Source organism: Oncorhynchus keta, chromosome 33 (assembly GCF_023373465.1).
Source record: "Oncorhynchus keta strain PuntledgeMale-10-30-2019 chromosome 33, Oket_V2, whole genome shotgun sequence".
In the NCBI taxonomy this organism is placed as follows: domain Eukaryota; kingdom Metazoa; phylum Chordata; class Actinopteri; order Salmoniformes; family Salmonidae; genus Oncorhynchus; species Oncorhynchus keta.
Window position 1 is genome coordinate 8,489,982 of NC_068453.1, and position 18,944 is coordinate 8,508,925.

General features: G+C 43.4%; 2 protein-coding genes across 4 annotated transcripts; one reads left to right on the forward strand and one right to left on the reverse strand.

Annotated features, from left to right (window-relative positions):
* Positions 1–794: 794 nt before the first annotated feature.
* Positions 795–2,707, forward strand: LOC118366154 (spexin prohormone 1-like). Of its 2 annotated transcripts, XM_035748600.2 has the most exons (5): positions 795–1,470; positions 1,636–1,774; positions 2,067–2,129; positions 2,307–2,393; positions 2,568–2,707. In XM_035748600.2, exons 1-5 carry the CDS (start codon positions 1,465–1,467, stop codon positions 2,630–2,632), a joined length of 360 nt encoding a protein of 119 aa, XP_035604493.1. In that variant the 5' UTR covers positions 795–1,464; the 3' UTR covers positions 2,633–2,707. The 2 variants fall into 2 exon arrangements, with proteins under 2 accessions (XP_035604493.1, XP_035604492.1); XM_035748599.2 differs by having other exon boundaries at positions 795–1,774.
* Positions 2,633–17,516, reverse strand: gys2 (glycogen synthase 2). 2 transcript variants are annotated; one of them, XM_052491797.1, is made up of 16 exons: positions 17,167–17,516; positions 10,323–10,504; positions 9,756–9,947; positions 9,328–9,513; positions 8,597–8,741; positions 8,255–8,372; positions 8,027–8,147; positions 7,827–7,933; positions 7,555–7,614; positions 7,140–7,218; positions 5,873–5,986; positions 4,738–4,864; positions 4,485–4,580; positions 4,078–4,241; positions 3,676–3,756; positions 2,633–3,349 (listed from the first exon to the last, which is right to left on the reverse strand). In XM_052491797.1, the coding sequence occupies exons 1-16, from the start codon at positions 17,285–17,287 to the stop codon at positions 3,134–3,136; spliced, it is 2,109 nt and encodes a 702-aa protein (XP_052347757.1). In that variant the 5' UTR covers positions 17,288–17,516; the 3' UTR covers positions 2,633–3,133. The 2 variants fall into 2 exon arrangements, with proteins under 2 accessions (XP_052347757.1, XP_052347756.1); XM_052491796.1 differs by having other exon boundaries at positions 3,671–3,756.
* Positions 17,517–18,944: the final 1,428 nt, after the last annotated feature.

The following is an 18,944-nucleotide window of genomic DNA, read 5'->3' on the forward strand; positions in this document are numbered from 1 at the left end:
ATGCAGAGATCATCCGTTCACCTACTCTGTGTCTCATAAAGACACGACGGTTGAAACCAAAAACCTAGAATTTGGACTCATCAGACCAGAGGACAGATTTCCACCGGTCTAATGTCCATTGCTTGTGTTTCTTTGTCCAAGCAAGTCTCTTCTTATTAATGGTGTCCTTTAGTAGCAATTCGACCATGAAGGCCTGATTCACGCAGTCTCCTCTGAACAGATGATGTGTCTGTTATTTGAACTCTGTGAAGCATTTATTTGGGCTGCAATCTGAGGTACAGTTAACTCTAATGAACTTATCCTATGCGGCAGAGGTAACTCTGGGTCTTCCTTTCCTGTGGTGGTCCTCATGAGAGCCAGTTTCATCATAGGGACTGCACTTTTTCTGGATTGACTGACCTTCATGTCTTAAAGTAATAATGGATTCTCGTTTCTCTTTGCATATTTGAGCTGTTTTTCCATAATATGGACTTGGTCTTCTTTATACCACCACTACCTTGTGACAACACAACTGATTGGCGGAAAAAGCATTAAGATGGAAAGAAATTCCACAAATGAACTTTTAACAAAGCACCCCTGCTAATTGAAATGCATTCCAGGTGACTACCTCATGAAGCTGGTTGAGAGAATGCCAAGCGTGTGCAAAGCTGTCATCAAGGCAACAGGTGGCTATTTTGAAGAATCTGAAATATATTTCGATATGTTTAACACTGTTTTGGTTACTACATGATTCCACATGTGTTATTCCATAGTTTTGATGTCTTCACTATTATTCTACAATGTTTGAATAAGTAGGTGTGTCCACATTTTTTGACTGGTACTGTGTCGTTTTAAAAAAAATTGTACAAATATATTAATAAAAAAGAAAAGCTGAAATGTCTTGAGTCAATAAGTATTGAACTAACAATAAGTATTGAACTAACATGTAGTGACTCAGGGTGTTGAATACTTATGTAATCAAGATATATGACGTTTTAATTTTTCATACATGTTTTACAAACTTTTGATTTTATTTTTTTACTATGACATTAGAGTATTTTGTGTAGATCATTGACAAAAAAATGACAATGAAATCCATTTAATCCCACCTTGTAACACAACAAAATGTGTAAAAAGTCAAGGGGTGTGAATACTTTCTGAAGGCACTGTAGATCCATGATTGCCTTTGGCAGCTAATTGTATTGCATAAAATGTGTATTGTGTACATTAAAATGTGAGTAAGTGATTTGATTGGTTCCTCTCTGCATTCCCTCTCTGAGCTTGGAGCCCACCTCTCTTTCATCAAATTTACATGACCTATCGCTGTTGACATCCATAACGTGTTGCGCTGTGGGCTACGAGGTCTCCCCCACCCGTCCAATATAAATACAGGGATAGCACTTGCCAAGGCACACAACTTCTGCCCTTTTCCCACTTGAAACAGATCTCTACCGGCGTTACAGGGATCTAATATCCTCCGTCGCAATGAAAGTAAGTTGCCTATTAGGGAGGTACATTTTGATCTTTGCGTACTTACAAATGGAAATGCGCATGGCGCACGAAAATGATTACCTTCTTGTCATGTATTTTGAGCGCATATTTGTTTGACATTGTCCGCTTGTTCATACGTCATAACTCTACTTTTACATGTTTCAGGGTGTGAGGTCTATTACAGTTTATGCACTTGCTCTTTTACTTCTGGCAACGCTCGTCTCCCATTCGTGGAGCGCACCGAAGGGCAGTTTCCAGCGGAGAAATTGGTCGCCTCAGGCAATGCTGTACCTCAAGGGCACCCGTACGTCTACTACCTATATTAGCCTAATCATACTTTGCATTCCTTTGACGTACCTTTTAAATGTATTTCTGCATGTATGTCCTCCACAGAGAATAATTGGAAATAATGTGCATTTATTAGCTGTTTTTTTAAAGGCACAACTACAATGATATTTAATGTAAAGAGATGAACATTATCATTTAAATCTGAAGTTGTCCTATTATTTCCTCATTATGTACGTTTATTTATGAATGCAACTCAAATATATTGTATTTCATACCTGTGTGTGACTGTGTGTATGTTGCTATTACAGAGGGACGGCGGTTCATCAGCGAGGACAGAAAAGAAGGAGATGTATATGACACATTACATTTAGGTAAATACAGTACGCTTGTATTCGGGCGGTATGCCCATATTCTTCTTTTGTGTGGCTCTTCTACTGTATGGTTCTGTAAAGTGGTGCACCGTATGGGGAATAGGGTGATTTGAGATGTTTACCATCATCTTTTACTTTTGACCTGTCGCTACTCTGTATGACATCCTCTTTTTCCAGAGACTCGAAGTCAAAACACAGAGAGGCTCAGTGTGAACCAGGCAGCCACAGTCCTGCTCAACTTCCTGCGGCAAGCCAAGGAGGACAGTGAGTTGGGTCATATTGGAACCTACAGTAATGGTTAAGGATACATCCAAGCTAGCTAGGAAAACCACCTCAATAGGCGCTCATTCAGGCATCGGCTTCCCCCAACTACATCCAAGCTATAGGTTTGAAATGGCCATAAAGGTAATTGCACTGTTGACTTTTTTTTTGTTTCAGGAGAAGAAAATCTTGAACAACTGTACTTTCAAGACTTGCCGGCATGGAAAAGAGAGTACTTCTGATGCGTTTCAGAATGCATTTATTATTGTTGATAACATTCTAATCTATTGCATCTGTTGATCTCTTGTTGGATGTCGAATATGTAATGCGATGTGAGAAAAACACTGGACTCTTAAGTACGGCTACACTGAACATGTTTGAATGTATTATTTCATCAAATGTGGAATAAAATGATTTAGAATTCATAGCAACACTTGTCTGAGGGTATATCTGATCATAGAAGTAATGTGTTCAGGACTAGGTTTGGCCATCCCAGGCTATAGAGCGAGAGACGTCTCAATGCAATTCCTGAAATATAACTATTGATTAAACTATTCATGTCTCATATCCTATGGGCGTGAGGGGACTTTTAGCATCAAAAGAATAGGCATTTTCTCTTCGAAAATATACATAGGTAGTATGTGTAACAGCTACTTGAGACAGAGCTAATGTTGTACGTTCTGGGCTGGACCAGGGTTGGCCATCCCAGGCTCGGCCATCCCAGGCTCGTAGCGAGAGATCTCTCAGTTGGCAGACTCTCCTGGGTGTGTCTTCTTGCCCTCGGGCGTGGCACCCAGAGTGAATGGGGCTTTGATGTTCTGCCTGTCCCTCTCCGCCTCCTTATCTTCATCATACGGCTCTTCATCATCCTCCTCATCGCTGTGGTGGGGAGTGGAATGCACCGACGCCGAGGGGGAGGGGGGCACAGAGCCGGGGCGGGGGTAACGGAATCCCTCTGTCTGAGGAGAGAGAGCGAGAGCGAGAGAGAGAGCGAGAGAGAGAGAGGAGAGACACGTTATTCACGTCTGTACAATACATCCAACATACAAGCCATGAACAAATGAGCAGAGAGAGAGAGACACAGGGAGAGATTGTTTTACTTAAGAGGACAGTGCTTAGAGAACAGTAGTAACAGATTGCACAACTACAAAATCATGTCTTGTCATTTACTAAAATGTTAGGTTGTCAATTAAAGCGAAGGGAATGGATGAACTCTGGGTCTCTGAGGCATCTATAGTGTCCATCAATAGAGTCAGAGGAAGACAAACTGTCCTCCATACCTCACCTGTGGCGGGGCCAGCGGCTCCATCTTGAACTTGTCAGGGAAAGCCCTGCTGAGAGCCAGGCTCCGGGCGTGCATGTAGAACTGCAAACATAAATCAACTGAATCAATTGAACCACAAGTAAAACACAACTGACCCAATCACAAATCAACTGAACTAGTCTGAAGAAGGAACAATAAAATACTTCTTAGAGGAGCGAAAGGACATTGTTTACATTATATAAAATAAATCGTACAAATAACAGCAATGAAGTTAGCACCAAAAGCACGTAATTCAGTGGAATTACTTTCAGTATGGTGTGATGGTGGTCCTGGTATTTTGTTTTCTAAACTTTGTTGCATTGTGAGATCCACTTGCCTTTCCAACCATTAGGTAAACAGGGACATGAACCTATAGGGACTCACCCGTCCCAGGTACCTCCAGTCCAGCAGGTCCGACAGTCTCTCTGTGCGGTTCCTCTGGATGATGCGCTGTCGTCTGGACTGCTGGCAGAACCCGAACATGAACTGGGTCAGCTGGTTACACGAGTCATCTGCCGAACGGAACCGCCGGTCCACTATGTAGATCCCTGAGAGGAGCGGGACAGGAAAGGACCACTGAGACGCAGGAATAAAGTATTCCATTCTAATGTAAATAGAGTATTTATTCTAAACTGCTGACTGATAGGAAGTAGGGGCTTGTATTTCACTGATAAAAATAGTTCTGGTTTTGGGGCACTCCCAAAATATATCAGACCTCTTCCATAAGAGGTCAATCAAACTATGCACTGATTTGGTGATGAAAGTGAAGAGGTCTATATGCACTTACATACCATATGCTGTGGGGTCTGACACGTGTTCCTCCATGAAGCAGCCGAAGCCAGACAGGTTGGTGGTCACACTGGGTATCCCCATCACAGTACACTCACCTGGGGAACAATAGCAACAACATAATAGTGCACCCACACATCATACAACTCTCCGCACACATGAAGGAACACACAAAAACAATGATATAAACATTAGCCAGAGAAAACCAAAGTGATGGAGTTTATGTTTGCAGGCTGTGTAAGTGTGACAGGTCACCTGGTGTGTATCCCCAGGGCTCGTAATAAGAAGGGAAGACCCCCAGGTGACAGCCTCGTACAAACTCCTCATAGTCCATAGGAAGCAGGGGACTGGTGGACGACAGGAACTCTGGGTGGAACACTATCTGAGAGTATCAGGAAACGTCTGTTAGTACCATTTTGAATAAAATATAGAAATCATCACAACGCTGGCTATACTGTATGCTCTGAGGGTCCTCTGTAGCTCAGTTGGTAGAGCGTGGTGTTTGCAACACTAGGGTAGTGGGTTCAATTCCCAGAACCAACTGTACTGTACGTAAAATCGATAGCTGCAATTTGCTGAGGATAAAAGCGTCTGCTAAATGGAATATACAGGGGCTCCCAAACTGTTTTGCTTCATGACCCACCAATGAAGGTTTCTTTTGAGCCACAACCATAAGTGTTGTGTGGTGAAAAAAACACAGACGAAAGCATAAGTAAAACATATTATCGTGGCAGCGGAGATGAAATGTTGCAGTTCCAAAACGAATCTCCTGCAATTCCACACATCCTGCCATGGAGCTGAAAGAAAATGTTGCAATTTTAAAGCCAATTTCCTGAAATCGTATATTTTTTTTCCATGGAGCTTAGAGAACACTTAGTCGTTTTTAAGCTAATTTCCTACAATTCTATGCATTTTGACATGGCTAATGTTGTGTTGTTATGCTCAAACATTATAACAAAATCAATGTGGTCCTGGTTGTCCAGCTTTTATTTTGTTGATGGTAAATTCAAAGAAATGATAAGCTATTATAGAAAAACGTATAGGTCCGTTATCTTCTCTACCTACTTTCTATTTGGTTTTAAGTCATTTAAGTTTAATGAAAATGTTTTTTCTATTCGGAAAATGTATCTCTAAAAATAAATAAAACAAATGTGGGGGGTAATGTCCTCCCGCGACCCACAGTTGTGGAACCACTACTCTAACGGAATAAAGAAGACTCTGATAGTACGAACATTACTTATCATAAACACGTATGAGTCTTTATGGGGTCTTTTATGTTGTCAATGTCTCAGCTGCCAGGCTTTTTCCAGACAGCGCTTCAACTGGTTTAACACATATAAACGAGGCAAAACACTATCGAACACGGACATCAGACGAACATCCTGCAGACCTTGACTCGGTCAGTGCGAGCGTTGAAGAGGCCGATGCGTCTCACGTTGGCCAGGATGGGGTCGGAGGTGTCATCCAGCATGTTGTGAGTGGTCACTGGAGGAAGGGTGTGTCTCTGCAGAGAGGGAGACAGACAGAGTACAGTGTGTGTGTGTGTGTCTGTGTACGTGAGTCCCATGTGCACGTGTTGTAACAGCGTCATCGTTGTGCACGCGTCTTGAGCCGTAAACATGGCGCGTGTCAACATCTATAAGTCACTGATCCGTGACTAATAACCTTTACGGGTAGACATCAGGAATATGGATCTGAAGAAGAATATCTATCCTTTGGCCTAATGATGTTTCCTGGGATTACCCTCAAAAGAAACACAGGCCTTTCTCTCAGAAGATATACACTTGCATGTAAAAGAATTGCTGAATAGACAGTAATGCTAAAAACATGTCACACGTGAACAGGCCGCTACATCAGCTCTGAGGCATAAGAACATACCGGACACGCAAAGACATTCGTCACCCTAACCACAGAGTGAATGCAGCAAAAGTGGAGACAGACAAGTCATTCTGTACCGGTACATCTAACACAAATGAGACTCGGGGTCAATAAAAATGGCAGCGAGAGTAACAACGGCCACAATCTGTCCACCCATCAAACACCCGGCTCGTAATTCTACGCCTGCACACAAGTGACATGAATAAATCTAAGTGACAACACCATTTTCACTGGCACTTTGCTATTAAATACTGCAACACCAGCCAATCTATTGACCCCATGGCCTGCTGTTATGGCAGTTCAATGATTCACGCTGGGCTGTGTAACTGCAGGGACCATTCATTCATGTTTTTAGCGCCAGGAATCCCCCAGTCCCATTCTGAATTGATCACCTTACAGGGTGACCCTATAGGCCCGTTTTACCACGTCAATGTTAAGTTGCTCCTTTCATAAAACAGCAGTGTACAATATATAGAGATTCTCTGTACGATACGTCCCTATATTACCTTGTTGTCCAGTTGTCTCTGTCTTTCTACAACTCTGGTTGTCTCACACCCCAACTCTGTTTTATTTGATGTTTATCATACAAATGTCTGTACACCGGTCTTTTAATCATAATGTAGACCTGACCCAATCTACAATATGGAGACTGTTAGCATTCTCAACAACCTAACACTTAATGGCTTTAATACTGTGTATAACGCACATCTTACAACAATTATATACTATAACATTTACCGGAGTATATGTCATACATTATCTGTCTCTTCCACTCCTACCTGTGTGGCATAGATGGCTCTCTTCATGATGGTGAAGTCGTCTCTGTCCAGGATGGTCTTCATATCAGGGATGTCTCCTCTGAAGACGCCACGAGGTCATCAGCAGGTCAGTAAAGGCAACACTCAAGTAATCACATTATAACCCGCATGGACAAGCCCTTCATTAGCACGGAAGCTCGTTCCACACTTTGGTAACACGGAAAGACCCAAAAGGTCACACACCATCCGCATGAATGAACTGAAGTGAAGTTTAAGTTCATTCATAACAAACGCCTGCTCAAGGATTGCCTGGCAAAATGGCAGGGTTGTCAAATAGAGAAGTGTTACACTGATATGACATACCGTACAGGTCTGGTGGATATGCACTGGTGGAAGAGAGACTCTGTATGTATTATTTACATTGAGATTGACTTACTTTAACAACGCCTCATAAAGCCTCTTGCCAAACTTATCTTTCACAGTGTGAGCAGTGTCCCTGTCAAGCGAGAGACACGTAGATAATCAGCCAACGGTTTTAAGATTGAACACGTCCAAGGGAACCGTGTTGGCAACACGGGTTCCCAAGGCAACATTCTAAGAAGACTACAAATGAGAATGGCATTTCCGTGAAACGTTTTGGAGCGAACATCGCAGACATTTTTGCAGAACTCCGTGAGGTGTAACATCGTGGGGGTTGCAGAGACGTACCAGAGCTGTTTGCGTACCGCCTGACCCTTCAGCGTCTCTACGTTAAAGTTGTTGGTCTTGGCTGGCATGATGAAGAACACCACCACTGTGACGTCGTTCTTATGCACCTGGGAGAGAAGAAGAAAGAAAAAAAAACTTCCAACTGTCCTTTTGTTATGAGCGAGACCAGTACATGTGCAGTATTGATTAGAGGCCCATACCCTTAGCAGATAGTTGAGCCTGGACAGTGACTCCAGGAAGATGTCAACTCCCTTGTTGGAGAACTCATATCGTCCAGCAATAAAGAAGAAGAGAGTTTTCTCCAGATTGAAGTCCAGATGACTGACAAAACAAAACAGGGATGATAGTTTTACAACGGGCAATAGTGATATAGTTAAGCAGTGTATTGGATAACAAACTTGAAAACATAATAAAGACTTCAGTGTTACCCATAGAAGTGTCCCCTGATGAATTCCTGAATCTGACCCTTATTAGTGGAGTGAAGGTTCTGGAACTCGTGCATGGCTGAGAACTTCTTGATGTTCAATCCGTTCGGAGTCACCACATCTGTACAGCAGATGTGAAACCCAGCTTACGTCAACATCAAATATCCCTGCTCTGTCACTTTTTGTTCAATATGAGGAAACAGAGTGAAACAGGAGAAACGCTTTTTTAAACCTGAAAAGAGCATTCTTATTGGACATAAATGGACAATTTCAGGTAGTACCTCCTCCATTTCGAAAAGGTTTTGGTACGGTGAACCGTAATGTACAGGACCCTGGCCCCCTCACCTGGTTTCCTGTGCAGCATGTGGTTAGCCTCTACAGCAGTGATCTGGGATACAGTTGTAAAGACATGGGCACAGTGGACAGCAGCTCTCTCCAGACAGTAGCGATGGTAGATCTGCCTCTCACCAGCCTCTTGGTCTATGTTGAACTGACATGGGCACATCAGAAATCAACACAAGAGTCATTAATAGGTCATTGTTAAGAGATCACTAGTGTGTAATTATATATTGTCATGCACATTCTAAGTAAATATTAGATGAATAGTGAATGAAACCTGTGAACACAACTTTTTCAAATGTTGAGATCTACAATAACTATTATTGGGGCTATGGGGTTCATTTCGAGATTGTTGGGTATCTGTCAATCAAACAGTTTGACAAATGTTTGAAGTAAGATCACCCTTGAGTCTTCTTGTCTGCCAGTGATGAGGAGGCTTCCTCTTCCTCTCCATAAGGAGAAGCAGCTGTCAATTACCCTGTCTGCCCAGTGAATAACCTTTAGGTCCACAATGACCTTTTTACACTTAGCCTGAGGGCCAATTACAATACCCTACACCAGCATGAACACCACACAAACCCATAGCTCACTGATACCCACAGGGAAGATACTATGAGAAACTAAACTCAAACTAACTCTTAACGACGCTTAATGTATTATTACCTCACCATTGGCAAAGTTTGTGAGGAATTTGAATAACAAAACGTTGTGTGTGCGTGCGTGTGCGGCCTCTTTACCTTGTCCAGGTTGTTGTAGAAGTCAACATTTCCGGCACAGATGTATCTTCCCAACAGAGTGGCATGGGTTGTGAAGATGGTTGCCAAGGGAATCTTCCGTGAGCGACAGAGAATAAGTCCTGCCCCGACCTGCCACTCATGGAAATGGGCGAGGACATTGGGCGAGTCTCCAAGCTCGTCGGTTAACTAGGAATGAAGGCAATTGATTACTGATCATTAGTTCTGAAATCTCACGTTACCCAAGAGGGTGAATATGTATTGGATAAAAAAGAAGTAGGCTACTGTATCATTTATTTTCAAAGGTATCTGACATTAAGGTATTCACATCAAGCAGATATTCTTGACTTTAAAAAAACAAACCGATACACCAATCTTTAAACCTCTTTCAGAGTATTTCTCAAAGCATCCTTAACAACCTGACAAATTACCTCTTTAAAGAACCAGGCAACCATGGATCCAAAGAGGAGCGAGTCGTTGGCCTCTCTGTCATGGGCGGGCAGGCCGATACCACAGGTGTCCCACAGATCCCCCTTCCATCGGTCCAGGTTCCAGGCTGCTGACCCCGTGTCAAATAGGATCACATAGGGACTGCCCTCAATCAGCCAGCGCCCAAAGTACACCTAACACATACAGTATAACCCCGACACAAGGGAAAGATATGTGTGGTTCTACAATACAGCACCAATCAACACGAGACCCACAATCACAGTATCAAACACATGGGGCAAAGCTGAAATACTACAAAATAATAGTTTCTGAAGCTGCTGATGTATTTGTTTGTTTCTGATCCTGGAGATGGAGTTTGTCTGCCATCTTGTGGATTCATCGTCTCTATCTAACTCTATTGGCACCAATAGCCTAGGCCTTCTTCTGTAGATGTGCGTGTCTGCCCTCTTCTGGCCAGAAAGTACTACTACAGTACTACTATTATCCACGTGCATGTCACAGCCATAGAATATAATAGAAAATAATAGAATAGAGTAAGTCTGTAGTACCAGGCAGCCGTTGTCAATGAGGGCGCCCATGGCTTTCTTGATGGCTGGGTTGGGGGGCTCACACTGCTCCACCTGGGTGTTAAAGTTGTGTTCGTAGTACGGCCCCATCATGAATAAGTTCTCCCCCCATTCATCCACAGTTATCTTGGCCTTGGTCTGGATCACTGTGTAGATCCCACCCACTGGAGGAAATATATATAATATACATGAGATTCAAACTTTCTAACCTGTGACTTGTTATGACAACCGTAAGGGGAGGTGTGTCCACATATGAAGGTGTAATTCTGCATGATATCGTGTGTTTTGCATGATTAATAGTCGAAGATACACTGGAATTAACAAAAACAAAGACCATGACATAAATTACCTATAAATAGAAATAAAAATAGAAGATAAGCTACAGTTGTCACATATTTGTGAAGAGGACCCTCAACAATCACAAACCACTGTGTAACGTTTGCACACTGTCATACTGTAGGCGTATAAGACACTTCCCTGATGCCAAATACATTTACTCAGCATACCTGATAAACAGTGTTGGGGATGCTACTCTTCAAATATAGTTTACCAAGCTACTAATTACTTCAATCTGGAAGAAGTTAAGCTAGACTAAAGCTACCCTTAAGAACAATACAGTTCACTTAACTAAATTGACTTTGAAAAGGTATTTCACTACGTTCAAACCACATCTGAAATGTCATAGACTACAAATTGCAATAACAGATCACTTTGGGGTCATGTGTAAACAGAACGTGTAATTTAGCCTACGAAATACAAAAACATTGTTTCAAGTAACAGTTAGGCAGGTCTGATGCTGAAAAATGAACGAAATTCTTGCCTACCCAAGAAAACACAACCAAGATTTGAAACTACCACCAAGCTACTGCAAAATGTAGTTCAATTCAAATCAAATCAAATGGTATTTGTCACATGCGCCGAATACAAAAGGTGTAGATCTTACCCAGTTTTCAGAAAATAGAGATAAGAAAATATTTACTAAACAAACTAAAATAAAAAATATACACTACCTTCAAAAGTTTGGGGTCACTTAGAAATGTCCTTGTTTTTTAAAGAAAATTGCATTTTCTGTCCATTAAAATAACATCAAATGTATCATAAATACAGTGTAGACATTGTTCATGTTGTAAATTAGTACTGTAGCTGGAAACAGCTGGTGTTTAATGGAATATCTACATAGGGGTACTGTTTTGAAGAACATATCAAGACCATTTCGAGGACAGCTTTTTTCCATCTACGTAACATTGCAAAAATCAGAAACTTTCTGTCCAAAAATGATGCAGAAAAAATAATCCATGCTTTTGTCACTTCTAGGTTAGACTACTGCAATGCTCTACTTTCCAGCTACCCGGATAAAGCACGAAATAAACTTCAGTTAGTGCTAAATACGGCTGCTAGAATCCTGACTAGAACCAAAAAAATTGATCATATTACTCCAGTGCTAGCCTCTCTACACTGGCTTCCTGTCAAAGCAAGGGCTGATTTCAAGGTTTTACTGCTAACCTACAAAGCATTATATGGGCTTGCTCCTACCTATCTCTCTGATTTGGTCCTGCCGTACATACCTACACGTACGCTACGGTCACAAGACGCAGGCCTCCTAATTGTCCCTAGAATTTTTAAGCAAACAGCTGGAGGCAGGGCTTTCTCCTATAGAGCTCCATTTTTATGGAACGGTCTACCCATGTCAGAGACGCAAACTCGGTCTCAACCTTTAAGTCTTTATTGAAGACTCATCTCTTCAGTGGGTCATATGATTGAGTGTAGTCTGGCCCAGGAGTGGGAGGGTGAACGGAAAGGCTCTGGAGCAACGAACCACCCTTGCTGTTTCTGCCTGGCCGGTTCCCCTCTTTCCACTGGGATTCTCTGCCTCTAACCCTATTACAGGGGCCGAGTCACTGGCTTACTGGGGCTCTCTCATGCCGTCCCTGGAGGGGGTGCGTCACCTGAGTGGGTTGATTCACTGTTGTGGTCATCCTGTCTGGGTTGGCGCCCCCCCTTGGGTTGTGCCGTGGCGGAGATCTTTGTGGGCTATACTCAGCCTTGTCTCAGGATGGTAAGTTGGTGGTTGAAGATATCCCTCTAGTGGTGTGGGGGCTGTGCTTTGGCAAAGTGGGTGGGGTTATATCCTTCCTGTTTGGCCCTGTCCGGGGGTGTCCTCGGATGGGGCCACAGTGTCTCCTGAACCCTCCTGTCTCAGCCTCCAGTATTTATGCTGCAGTAGTTTGTGTGTCGGGAGGCTAGGGTCAGTTTGTTATATCTGGAGTACTTCTCCTGTCCTATTCGGTGTCCTGTGTGAATCTAAGTGTGCGTTCTCTAATTCTCTCCTTCTTTCTTTCTTTCTCTCTTTCGGAGGACCTGAGCCCTCGGACCATGCCCCAGGACTACCTGACAGGATGACTCCTTGCTGTCCCCAGTCCACCTGGCCATGCTGCTGCTCCAGTTTCAACTGGTCTGCCTTACTATTATTCGACCATGCTGGTCATTTATGAACATTTGAACATCTTGGCCATGTTCTGTTATAATCTCCACCCGGCACAACCAGAAGAGGACTGGCCACCCCACATATGCTCTCTCTAATTCTCTCTTTCTTTCTCTCTCTCGGAGAACCTGAGCCCTAGGACTGTGCTCCAGGACTACCTGACATGATGACTCCTTGCTGTCCCCAGTCCACCTGACTGTGCTGCTGCTCCAGTTTCAACTGTTCTGCCTTATTATTATTGGACCATGCTGGTCATTTATGAACATATGAACATCTTAGCCATGTTCTGTTATAATCTCCACGCGGCACAGCCAGAAGAGGACTGGCCACCCCACATAGCCTGGTTCCTCTCTAGGTTTCTTCCTAGGTTTTGGCCTTTCTAGGGAGTTTTTCCTAGCCACCGTGCTTCTACACCTGCATTGCTTGCTGTTTGGGGTTTTAGGCTGGGTTTCTGTACAGCACTTTGAGATATCAGCTGATGTACGAATGGCTATATACATCAATTTGATTTGATTTGATTTGATTGGTAGCTAATCCAAGTTTATCATTTTAAAAGACTAATTGATCATTAGAAAACCCTTTTGCAATTATGTTAGCACAGCTGAAAACTGTTGGTTTGATTAAAGAAGCCATAAAACTGGCCTTCTTTAGTCTAGTTGAGTATCTGCAGAATCAGCATTTGTGGGTTCGATTACAGGCTCAAAATGGCCAGCAACAAAGAACTTTCTTCTGAAACTTGTCAGTCTATTCTTGTTCTGAGAAATGAAGGCTATTCCATGCGAGAAATTGCCAAGAAACTGAAGATCTCGTACAATTCTGTGTAATACTGGCTTCACAGAACAGTGCAAACTGGCTTTAACCGGAATAGAAAGAGGAGTGGGAGACCTCGGTGCACAACTGAGCAAGAGGACAAGTACATTAGTGTCTATTTTGAGAAACAGACGCCTCATAAGTCCTCAACTGGCAGCTTCATTAAATAGTACCAGAAAAACACCAGTCTCAACGTCAACAGTGAAGAGGCAACTCCGGGATGCTGGCCTTCTAGGCTGAGTTGCAAAGAAAAAGCCATATCTCAGACTGGCCAATAAAAATAAAAGATTAAGATGGACAAAAGAACACAGACACCGGACAGAGGAACTCTGTAGATATTCCATCTATGTCAATATTCCATTAAAAATCAGCCGTTTCCAGCTACAACAGTCATTTACAACATTAAAAATGTCTACACTGTATTTCTGATAAATGTTATGTTATTTTAAAGGACAAAAAAATGTGATTTTCTTTCAATACAAGTACATTTCTAAGTGACCCCAAACTTAAAAGTAACACAATAAAATAACAATAAAGAAGCTACATACAGGGGGTACCGGTACCGAGTCAACAAGGAGGCTATATACAGGGGGTACCGGTACCGAGTCAACAAGGAGGCTATATACAGGGGGTACCGGTACCGAGTCAACAAGGAGGCTATATACAGGGGGTACCGGTACCGAGTCAACAAGGAGGCTATATACAGGGGGTACCGGTACCGAGTCAACAAGGAGGCTATATACAGGGGGTACCGGTACCGAGTCAACGAGGAGGCTATATACAGGGGGTACCGGTACCGAGTCAACGAGGAGGCTATATACAGGGGGTACCGGTACCGAGTCAACGAGGAGGCTATATACAGGGGGTACCGGTACCGAGTCAACGAGGAGGCTATATACAGGGGGTACCGGTACCGAGTCAACGTGGAGGCTATATACAGGGGGTACCGGTACCGAGTCAACGTGGAGGCTATATACAGGGGGTACCGGTACCGAGTCAACGAGGAGGCTATATACAGGGGGTACCGGTACCGAGTCAACGTGGAGGCTATATACAGGGGGTACCGGTACCGAGTCAACGAGGAGGCTATATACAGGGGGTACCGGTACCGAGTCAACGTGGAGGCTATATACAGGGGGTACCGGTACCGAGTCAACGAGGAGGCTATATACAGGGGGTACCGGTACCGAGTCAACGAGGAGGCTATATACAGGGGGTACCGGTACCGAGTCAACGAGGAGGCTATATACAGGGGGTACCGGTACCGAGTCAACGAGGAGGCTAATACAGGGGGTACCGGTACCGAGTCAACGTGGAGGCTATATACAGGGGGTACCGGTACCGAGTCAACGTGGAGGCTATATACAGGGGGTACCGGTACCGAGTCAACGTGGAGGCTATATACAGGGGGTACCGGTACCGAGTCAACGTGGAGGCTATATACAGGGGGTACCGGTACAGAGTCAACATGGAGGCTATATACAGGGGGTACTGGTACAGAGTCAATGTGGAGGCTATATACAGGGGGTACCGGTACCGAGTCAACGAGGAGGCTATATACAGGGGGTACCGGTACCGAGTCAACGTGGAGGCTATATACAGGGGGTACCGGTACCGAGTCAACGTGGAGGCTATATACAGGGGGTACCGGTACCGAGTCAACGTGGAGGCTATATACAGGGGGTACCGGTACCGAGTCAACGTGGAGGCTATATACAGGGGGTACCGGTACCGAGTCAACGTGGAGGCTATATACAGGGGGTACCGGTACCGAGTCAACGTGGAGGCTATATACAGGGGGTACCGGTACCGAGTCAACGTGGAGGCTATATACAGGGGGTACCAGGTACCGAGTCAACGAGGAGGCTATATACCAAGTCAACGTGCGGGGGTACAAGTTAGTCCAGGTAATTTGTACAGTGACTATGCATAGATAATGAACAGTGAGTAGCAGCAGTGTAAAAGTAAAGGGGGGATCTGGGACCCATGCCCTCTCCTGAGGGGGAGAGGGTGTTGTTGTGTCCTCTTCATGGCTTTCTTGGTGTGTTTGGACCATGATAGTTTGCTGGTGATGTGGACACCAAGGAACTTGAAGCTCTACCTGCTCCACTACAACTCTGTCGACGTGAATAGGGAGGGGGCGTCTTCGGCCCTCCTTTTCCTGTAGTCCACGATCATCTCCTTTGTCTTGCTCACGGTGAAGAAGAGGTTGTTGGCCTGGTACCAAACTGCCAGGTCTCTGACCTCCTCCCTATAGGCCGTCTCATCGTTGTCTGTGATCAGGCCCACCACCGTTGTGTCATCCGCAAACTTAAGGATGGTGTTGGAGGAGTCGTGCTTGGCCATGCAGTTGTGGGTGAACAGGGAGTACAGGGGGGGGATTAAGAACGCACCCCTGAGGGGGCCCCCATGTTGAGGATCAGCGTGGCAGATGTGTTGTTGCCTACCCTTACCACCTGTGGGCGGCCCGTCAGGAAGTCCAGGATGTGTTTAGTCCTTGAGTCCTTAGCTTAGTGATAAGCTTTGTAGGTTGAACTACATATACAGAAGTTCACTACTCCCAACACAGCATAAGTGATAACCTCTGAACTCTTCACAACAACAGGATAGACTCAGACAACAGATCCGTCCGTGTACAGTACACAGAACTGAATCAATCAATCAATCAAATGTATTTATAAAGCCCTTCTTACATCAGCTGATGTCACAAAGTGCTGTACAGAAACCCAGCCTAAAACCCCAAACAGCAAGCAATGCAGGTGTAGAAGCACGGTGGCTAGGAAAAACTCCCTAGAAAGGCCAGAACCCAGGAAGAAACCTAGAGAGGTATCAAGAAGAGCCCTATACTACAAAAAGTACATCATGTTTTTATGATCATTGGGACTCTCATTTCTAGTTCAGTCTAAGAACACACGTTTATTTTCCAGTAAGGTTAAGGTTCATATAGTATATATAACCATAGTTCATATGGTTCACACATCCTCTTACACAAACAACATTAAGACATATGTATTTGACAGAGATTGTGAATTTATCTTGAATTGAATGTTTAAATGTTCAGACTGAGAGGGTTAATGTTCCCCACACTGTATTTTCACTGTATTTCAATATTTGATTCAAAGATGACCATATTTAGCAAATAGAAGATGACTGGCATTAGGCTAAACTGTCACAGCTCCACAGGAATTTTAAGAGGATCCTCTCAATCATGATAGTATCCTATATCTGACCACTCTGGACCAATAGTCCAGGGGTCATGAACTCTGTAATAGTTGCTCCATACTTGTACACTCCACCGCAACTCATCTTTACACAAAAGTAGTAACACTGCCTAAAATAGATGATGGACTATTAAAATTGCAAGGTCATCAATGGCATCTGTATGATGCATACAACATTACATCCATTGTCACTATTGCATTTACTGAGAAGGGACACAAAACTGTTATACTCCAAGGACCAAGACCATTGGAAGAGACTTCACAGTGAATTGTCTGTCTCCATGCAAATCATTCTCGGTTAGGTCATACTAACCTTTATTAGTGACCTCCCAGGCAACCTCAAACAGCAGCAGGTCGTCTACAGGTAGATCTTCCTCATCCCACAGAGGCAGACCGCTCAGTGACGTCATGGACAAGGAACGGGTCAGGGGCATGTTACTGTCAACAGGTAGAGTTTTTGAAGTGAAGAAAAGGTAAGTGCCACTGATGCTCTCCCAGTTGTTGTTGGTCCTCTCCTCTGTAGGTTCCACTGTAAACTGTCTATCTTCTCACACCTGAATATCCCACTAGAGTTCACATGGACTCAGAAGAGGATACAACACACATCCCATGGTCCCAGTTCGTCACTCCTAGCAGTCCACTGTTCAGCCCGCCTACTTTTTTGTGATTGAATCCCCGACTCTCGTCTTTGAACAGAAAGTCAACATTCCCTGGCTGCATGTACAGGACTGAAGTCCACACACAGATATCAAGAGTAATGTTTTGACAAAGCCAATAGTGAGCCAAAGTGGAGAATATACAGATGTAGGATCTTAATTTGAGCCAGTTTGCTACAGCCGGACAATAATCCTGCAGCAACAGGAAATATTAATTATTATGTGGATTATAATTCATTGACATGTTTATAGGGGTTGATACATTCTTCATTACTGGAAATGACAAACTTTAGAAATATTTTCATAACTCAAATACACTACAAGTTTGCATTTCCTGCTGTGCAGGACAATTCTCAGCAACAAAAGAGTGATGGAATGAAGATCCTACAGATCCTGAAGATCCTACAAGTCATTATTCTGTGGTTTCCGTAGCCTTAAACAGTACACCAGATTCCTGATATTAAAAATACTCATTCACATTTGGATATTGTATTTTTTATATCAAAATGTAAATGTTTATTATATATCATGAATTTGTCCCTACTATTTATAGGGCTATAGTTTCCTCCTTATTTAGCGCTGTGGACTATATTAGGCTTACTGGAGTTTTATTATCATGGACATCATATGTCTGCAATTGAGGGACCTCGACATTAATTACAGTAGCCTAAATAATTACACAAATCACACTTTTGTTTTGAAACAATAGTTTAAGTTACGGAAAAAAACTGTATTTGCGACAAAAACAAAACCTTGGTCGCCTATAGTTAATTTCCGCTGATGATGACGAGGCAGGCTGTACGTGACGCAACGTTCGCTTGAACTTTGCTCCTCCTCATTCAGTGACAGCCAAATGTGAGGGCTGTGTAGTGTGTATCCACACATTGAAACCTGACCTCGCTCTTAATCCATATTCAGTCCATGTGGCCTTTTCAAGCGTATAGTCCTTTTCTCAATGTTGGCTAGCCTATCGGTGGTTCAGCCTAAATAGGCCCTATATGTTGTATTGGCTATGCAAACACTTGGCACCCCCATTCGTCCTGAATGGAGTTGAATGTTGGTCAAATATAACGCATCCAATTCTGACGGACCGACGTGACAAGAATCAATCACGGGTGAAGTAATTTAGTATTATCAATCATCAATATTGGACGACCTCGGGAAGCAGATGGAGGCAGTGCTAAAGAAGCATTCAGGTCAACTTGAAAAAGACGCCATGGATATATTTGACAATTTCACTGACCCTTCTGCTGGCGTTGCAACAACATTTCGACAGGACAGTGTTATTAAAAAGCAGTTTAGCTGTTTGGACGCAGAGGAAATTCACATTTACTCGAACCATATGCAGGCTGAACTGTGGAGGATCAAAAGTCGTTTTCATCAAAGATAAATGATTTCATTATGTACCATTGGTCAAAAGTCTAGAACAGTTTTT